General features: G+C 41.6%; 2 protein-coding genes across 2 annotated transcripts in view; one reads left to right on the forward strand and one right to left on the reverse strand.

Annotated features, from left to right (window-relative positions):
• Nucleotides 1–5633, reverse strand: part of T265_14032 (hypothetical protein) — a gene marked incomplete at both ends in the record, with an annotated part of 25741 nt that extends 20108 nt beyond the window's left edge. The window contains one exon of the mRNA XM_009171702.1: nt 5520–5633. Coding sequence (XP_009169966.1) covers nt 5520–5633 — 114 coding nt within the window. The remainder of the gene's footprint in view (nt 1–5519) is intronic.
• Nucleotides 5634–6908: 1275 nt separating this feature from the next.
• Nucleotides 6909–8175, forward strand: part of T265_06430 (hypothetical protein) — a gene marked incomplete at both ends in the record, with an annotated part of 31094 nt that continues 29827 nt past the window's right edge. Inside the window, one exon of the mRNA XM_009171688.1 lies at nt 6909–6998. Coding sequence (XP_009169952.1) covers nt 6909–6998 — 90 coding nt within the window. The remainder of the gene's footprint in view (nt 6999–8175) is intronic.

An 8175-nucleotide genomic window follows, 5' to 3' on the forward strand; every position in this document is an offset into this window, starting at 1 on the left:
ACTCTTAAAGCTAAGTGATGAAGAAAAATCAGTGCCAGAATTTGTAGGTTTTTACTTATGCAACCAGTAATGTTGACGTCATCATATGACGGCCGATAAGGTGTGGAGATATATTTGTTTGTGCAATCCATGTATGTACGTAGACTAATATACAGCTAAGATGTCCACATCTAGACAGGAGGAGTTGAGTTCCTTGACCAGAGCCTTTGGATGAAAATCCTGTCTGTAGATGGGTGATGGCTGGTGCGAGACTACCACAGTAGTCGGATGTTTGAGGGACGGGCTGACATACCCGCTCCAACTAACTAACCTAGAGGGTAAGTAAACTCTTATTGGCGGGCCTTCATTCACTGGCCATCCTGGTAGGAGAGACTCTAGGACTGCTGCAGCATTCTCGAGAGATTGTTAACATATGGAAACTGACACATCACAATTATGTTAAGTCACCTGGTGATGAGATCTACGTTTAAGCCAAGATTGATAGGAATATCCCTTTTTTCATGATGGCTTATGCAAGGATCTGGGTCAGTGCAGACGAAGTAACAGACAGACAAATGGGTGCGTAAGCGAACGATACGGTTCAGCGTTTAATTGGTTCCAATGCTTTCTACAACTGCTAGTCTATTTGAGAACACATTCAATGCATGATTTGCCGCAGTACACGTCTTGTGACTGATTCTTGTCGAACAGGTTCCATGGTATCCGGTTACTTGTCAGGAAAAGAGATGGGTCCCGGACATAACTTCCCGGTTCACTACAACCGAGCAAGAAGTAACTTTTTTGACAAAAATATCTACCTTACTTGATTCATTAATTATCGCACCCTTTGAATTTTGTGACCTGAGAGGATCAAGCTTTTTCACAATTTTCTGAAGACTTACATAGGCGATCTATTATTTTGTTGGCTAAAATTTCGGAACTTGATCCAATTCGTCCATCTACTCAGCTGGAATAAATAGGGATCTACTCTGAACAGCTAATCTCCTAAAGAGACCGAATTCTTAACATTTGGGCTGGTACTTACCAACCAACTAAAAGCGAATAACACTTCAACCTGAACACAGTTTACGTTTCGATCAGCCAATATGCTGTTAAATGACGTTTTGCCGACTGATATATTGAAAACTAATGGATTCTGAAGATGAAGAAGGAAGCTATGTTTTACATCCCAAGTGGATAACTCTGAGAACAGCCAATTAAATAACGATCGATCACAGAGTCGCAGACTGCTACTGTAAAAAGTTTTACTCCAAACTTGTTCCGATAAGTGAACTTTGGAGAAAACTAATTCTCTCTTGTAAAGTATCCTATGTTAATTTCCCGCACTTATCAGATTATTTATTTAGTTTGTCCATCGGGTATGGTAAAATCCGCTAAGCATGTGACCTCGGAGTATTTTTTTTCCGTTACACCTCCGAGAGAGTTTCGCATGGTTGCGCTGTAGACTACAGTGAAAAGTCCGATGAATCAAAACAACCATCATCAACCGAGGATGATAGCAAATAAAACGTAAAACAGGAGTTTTTGGTTCTCGAGCAACAATGTCTTCAAATAATTCACCCCCGACAACTCTACAAACCAATAATTTGCTCAGTTAGTTAAAACAAAAGTTCAAAATATGCTCTATATAATTATCTATATGGTATTTATATAAATATATTTGCATTTATATAGCATATATTTTCTATAGAGGAAAATGGTTTACTTCACCTCACCAAATCGATGGTCTTCTGAAAATTGTTATGTCAAGATACACTCCACCTAACGATATTTTCTCTCTAGTTGGCTTGTTCGCTGATCTGGGCAATTTGATTGTAAGCGTTTCATCACCAATCGAGGTGAAATCATCGGTGCGTAGTGGTGTTTAGCGGTGGGTTAGTGGTTGTGTGTTGAGTAGTCTTATACGTGTGTTAATATACGTGCTTCTAACAGAGGATGACCTTTGATCGCGATTAATTGTTCGGTCGGGCGGCTCCATTGGTTGCTCCGTTGTCCTGTGTCCCCATTCGCCGATGCTCACGTGACCTTTGAGCTTGGCATCCTCTGCCGTCGTAATCCAGTTAATGCTGGAGTGACCTTTTTCCTTTCCAGTCCCGGCCTGTGACCTTTATTGATTTGCCTCCAAACCGTTCCTTGTTCTTTGTTTGTGAGTCCAATATTCAGTCCTCCTTGAATGTTCCGGTTGAGATGTTGGTCTTTTGCATGTACGGGTGCGTAAACTTACGCATGTAGAGTGTACACCGCCCTGGTCGGATATGACAGACCAATCCGCAAATTGATAGCAGACCGTTGCGCAGATCAGGTTAAATAAAAAAAACCCAGTTTTCTATGACTTGGGTGGCAGGACTGACGGCTGTTGAATAGGCCAACAATGTTTCATTAGCGTGTGTGGACAGATGCTCCCTTGGAAGGAAACTGACATGAAAAAATGGCAGTCCCCTCGAGAAAATCCCCTCACCAGATAGCACAAGGGTAGTCTTAATGATAGGTTTGGTCTGTCTGGGATGAACCACATTTTTTTAACTTTCAAGAAAACTTTCAAGGAGACAGTGCTGTGGTTAATTCATTTTTAAGTTCATAAACATGTGGAAAACAAGTTGGGAAGGTTGTCAAAGTTTCAGAAACAAGAACCACCCTTCCAACAAGACTACATTTATCATTCAAGGAAACTATCACCGAAGAAAATGATGGACTACCTCGATTGAGTGTTTACTTTAGCACAAACATCACTGACAGCTTATAGTTTGGTTCATGCTTATAAGTCTTCTAAACTTAGTTCTGTTGCCCTCTTAACAATGTTCAGTGTGAATTTGCGTGCAAGCTTCAACGTAAGAAAAACACAATGCTGGAGTAGCGTCATAAAAACTATTCTCGTCTTCTTAGTCCAGTGACCTGTCACCTAACTCACGACACCTGAAATTGCCTAAGGAAATACGCTATTCATAGAGAAAATTAGATTCTTCTAGCCCCAAGAAATGTACACAAGCTCGGTGAACAAACCAACGCATCTGATCACCTACCACAGAATCAAAGAGGAGAATACAGCTTGACAAAAAGTTGCGTGGTTTGACTTCCAATAAAACCCAGACAAGTCGTCGTTTCAATAATGTCTCATACCCCCGCATCATTTGTGAAAATTACACTTACTCAAGAGGACCTCATTGTTGTGGACCGGCTTTTTGTCATTGATAAATTCGATATCCCTGACATCGACATTATGGGTATGTTTAAAAGCGTCTGAGTCTACCCCATTATGCTACGCTGTCTGGATTGTCAGCTCTCGTTGACCACATTCATACTTTTGTCTCTAAATAGAGCAAACACGGCTCCATGTCTAATAATACCGTGTGCAAATGGTTTAATTCACCTCATCAAATCGGTGGTCATCTGAAAATTGTTATGTCAAGATACACTCCACCTAACGATATTTTCTCTCTAGTTGGAGACCAGAAGTGTCAGTCACTTCTAAAAGATGTTCTATTCTGGAAAATATCTTACCAGTAAAAGAACGTTTGTCACCTCTGTACATCAGCGAATCTCAAAACGACCCCTTGAAGTTTGTTCTGCCTGGAGATTGGGCTTAAACGGACTAAACTGAAGTAGACTCCTCCTCAAAGGGGTTTACTACGCAAATCTGCTTCAAAGAAACAACCCAAAAAGGTTTTTATTTCAGGTCGGTCTTCTGTAAACTCTTTCACATAGGACAATAGCTGTGCCACTAGCAGACAGCACGCTGTTGAACTCCTTTTCAGTTTGAGAAGAACATGACGATATTGCCCGAATAATGGTGTGTAGGAGCCTATCCTATCCTTTTGATTGATCATTTAAGGCTTCTATCGCTCTTTTTACCTGCTTAGGAAAAAATATTTCGGGTTGGTTATTTCATATAGGCCCCCTGAAGGTGAAAATTGTTTCTGGTCCCCAACACCTGGAAACAAGCTTGTCTGTAGTGCAGTCAGTCGAATGCTCGAATGGTACCGAAAAGTTAGAACACTGAGTTCAGAAAGACCGCACCAGAGTTTCTGGAAGAAATCGAATCAAAGTCAATGCACAGTGGTCGCCTGAGAGTTGGTGGGTTGACTGTTGATTTTGAACCAGACCCCATGGTCACCTGAGAGTGAGTTTAGATTTTGTATGGGCTCTTTCCAGATACTGCTGAAAGTTTCTATGTATATATATATATATGTATATGTATAAGATACGCTCCAATAAATTGCAACGGCTTCCGGTGACATTCCGCTTGAGGTAATCACTCTTTTTTATCTATTGAGCTTTCTCAGACACGACCTGAATTTTCAGGTTTTGCGAACAGGCAGATCAGATAAAAATTTGCTTAGCCTAACAAGAACAATGATCGAGCTGTAATTTAAATGTCCGTACAGGACACCTTATACTTTGAATTTGTCTGTTTGTACGGAGTAGGCAATTATCGGTGTATAACACACTAGAAAATTTGCGTTTTTTCTTCTCTTTTCCTTTCACGTTCTTTAGATCCGCCGACAAGGCTGTCATTTGCCTGCTGGCAAATATGTCCACTGTTGTAGATAGAGCACTACACTACATGTAAGTGTTTCATGGTCGAATGTTTGAAATGAACCTTATTAGACGTGCTTCTCTCGTTCTTTGGATGCCAGCTCTTTTGGCACCGTACAGGGGTTGGTATGATAGGTGCAACTTTTTTCGACGAGATCACCGTATCCAATTCCATGTAACGTGGAAATCGACCAGTAGGCTTTAGGTTACCATCTAATGAACCTGTTTTCCGAATCACGGAACGGTTGCTTAGAAATCAGTGCTCAGCTAAGAAGTTTCGCAGAAATAGAAGGAACAGTGGAAATCATTGCCAACCGAGCGAAACCTTACAGTGCAAATGTTCCATACTCTTCTTCCTTTGATGGTCTCCTGAATGCATGTATTATCTGGCTGCCAGATAACAGCAAAACGTAGCTTTTGTGCTATTTTCTTCACATGAATGCAATGTACACTATGATTCGGATTACTTGACTTTTCAAGCTTTCAGCTTTGAAAGGTCCTCTGTGGGAATATCTGCGCAAGATTGCTAGGATAGATGGCAAAACCGACTATCTCATCCCACAAAAATAGCAAATGCACACAGGAAATCCCAAATCCAGGTTAACTCGTGAGCCGTCACGTGCCTGACCTAACAACACATGCTACAAAGTGAGGAGGACCATCACCTAACATACTGTGAAACGAATAGTCAAGTTGGCAACATTCCGGAACAATCATATGCTATTGATATTTCGAATTCAGTCTCCACCATGTCACAGAAACGCAGTAACTGACCGCATGCTACTTGAACGCGTTAATCCACCGATCAGCCCCACGTGATTCAACACTGCCCCTTAATTCGGCATCCTGAAGCAGGTGACATTAAAAATTCGGGTGTTCCAGCATAACTCTTACAAGGCGCTAAAAGTGTGCATAGGATCGAAGAATACTCAATCAGTTCAGAGATGTCCCACGCTGGTAAGAAAATAAGACGGGAAAAAACTTACAGATCGAATATCATGAAGAACCTTCCGGTGGTGTGGAAGCTGTCGTGAAGTTGGACTGTTGGGGGTGAGAATGTGGTAACGTGCGAGGCGTACTGCTTGTAATGGGAGTAGCGACTGTGATCATTGAATCAAAATTAGGCAAAACAAATGAAACACGTTGGACATAAATTGAACCAGCCACCATTCAGAATCCAAGTACAAACTCTGTTGTTTTGCTGTGATAAGTATGTTTCTTTCCCCAACCTCCTATTTTGTAGAAATCGCAAACCAATATTATTTAGAGCCCTGCTGCTCTAGGTATTGCTCAAAGACTGTCAGGAAAAGATTGTAACTTACCGTGGTATCATGGTTTGTATGCCTCCATGTCCCATTGAGCTATACTACAGGGTGTCCTGGAGCCACTCACTTTCTTCACACTGGGTTAGGCACAGGTCTGACCAATAGAGTCTTAAGGATCTCTAGGTTGTGGGATAGAACGTACGTGGCTAGCTGTCCACTAAAAATATCAACGCAATAGTACTTTTCGCGGTCAGTCTTTTGAGCCGAAGTCTTTGGTCAAGGACCCAAGTCGTCCTCTTGCATAGGTGTGGGTGCCCTGGTAATATCCTGGCCCACACACAACCATGAGACTTAAAAACCAACAATACTGCCATAACACATCAGCCGCCGCGTAAAGCCGGGTCACCTTAATTGCTGTATATAGCAGGACTGGCAAACAAAGGCAAGCTACTCCTGATGTCTTTGTTCCTTCGCTTTCCAGAATTGTTTCTTTTTCACCCATTGCCAAATCTTTCCTCGTAGACCGATCCTTCGGAACTGACACATCCGTTCATCTCGCATCAGTTTTGGTCAGCCAGCGCCAACTACCTCAGTTACCCCACAATGAGGCTTCAAGAATCAACGCCCCATCCAAGGGGTACTTTCAACACTCGCACTATGAAGAAAGTGGGACGTCAAGCCATTTTTACCCTTTTTTGCATGGAAACTGTTATAATGCCTTCGACGGCGACGATGATGATGATGATGTTGATGATGATGATGATGTTGATGATGATGATGATGATGAACGATGATAAGTACTCAAAGGCCAGACGGCTGCTGATTTTCGCATATGCATGCAAATGTCTCACCACTCAGGGGAGATCATCACTGCCCAGTAAAAAAACAAATTCCTGGTACTCCATTACGATGTGCTACTTAAAGGATCAGAAAATTCTACGAATAAGCCACTAAACAAGTCATTGCTAATGGATAAATAAGTTTTTGTTTCCCGTAATTCCAGCTTCTCAAGTATGTCCTAGTTAGGACTCTGCTATTTTTGGAAAAGCTGAGCTGATTTCTTGAAAGGACTGATCCTCAAACAAATATTTTAGTGTTCTACCGATTAAAATGTTGAAGTCTATCTCTCCCAAACCAATCTGTGGAATAATCCCCGCAGATTGGACTTTTCCGTCGGCTGCTCCGACCGGCAAGCGGCCTGTAAGAAGGCTTGTGAAAAGCGTAATATCAACCAAAAAATAGCTCTTCCCAAGAAGCCTTACCAATGTTTTCATGCTTTAGTGAACGGCAAATGTCGGCTTCTCGTTCAACTTTTTGAAGAGCTGAAAGAGAGAAGTAGAATATTAAGCGGACACTGAGTCAGTAGTCTGTACTTCAGGTGATCAAGATGAAAAGTAATTGAGTTTTCTGGTTTATGGAATTAATACAACCTGCCTCTGCTGGGAATCCGTCTGGTATCTATAATTTTTGCAGCGAATTCCTTCCCAGTAGAAAATTGGATACATCGGCATACAACACCAAAAGCTCCACTGGAATAATTGCGTCCGTCATATCTGATCGCAACAAAATTTAGTCCTTACCGACCGAGTTCTTCGCATAGTTTATATCTCTGTTCTTTGGCCATTCATCAAGAGCATAGGGCTAAAACGGTAGATAAAACTAGAAAAAATGAACGTGTAGAGTCTGGAGTCGATTGATGCGAATATAGGCTGCAGAAGAAAACTCCTGGGGAGAAGCTTGTAGAAGAAATGTCGAAATAAATTTTCCGTTTCTAGGTAGGACCGAAGGAAAATCTTCGTGAAATTTTGCTGAGTTCTAAAGTATCGGGAGTTCAAATAATAACAAGGTTGGTTTTTGGTCTCTTATTTAGATGTTGAACTGCATGCTACAAGTTGGTTTGCGCTCAGGATTTTCAGAATGAATAAGAACTTCATGCAATGTCAATTAGAACTGTGTAGAAAAACTTTGGAATTTCGTTCTGTTTGGTTACTTGTGCCCGACTAGTAACGATGGTCAGTGCTAATGCGCCATTTGGTTTTCTATAAGTTGCAATTGTATTTTTTGTTCAACAGCTGGGTGAGACAATTTGCGTTCAGCATCTCCGGCTTTACAAACGACCAGTCTTGCTAGTTTCCTCTGACTAGGGGTTTTCGGATGACTACAAGTCTGGGTGGTGTTAGGTGCAACCTAGTCTTGGCCTGTCCCAGTCTCTTTGGCAAGCAGACCCGATTATGAGGATATTCGTCGTCTAAAGTGATATAACATTTTGCCGCAGATTTCATTACGTGGGTTCAAAATGACAGCTGAATTGAGAAACGTAGTCCTGATCAAAACGTCTGTGGCTTTAACCCGCACCTTTCTTCTCGTTTGCTTTTGT

This window comes from Opisthorchis viverrini (assembly GCF_000715545.1).
Source record: "Opisthorchis viverrini unplaced genomic scaffold opera_v5_132, whole genome shotgun sequence".
Classification (NCBI taxonomy): Eukaryota; Metazoa; Platyhelminthes; class Trematoda; order Opisthorchiida; family Opisthorchiidae; genus Opisthorchis; species Opisthorchis viverrini.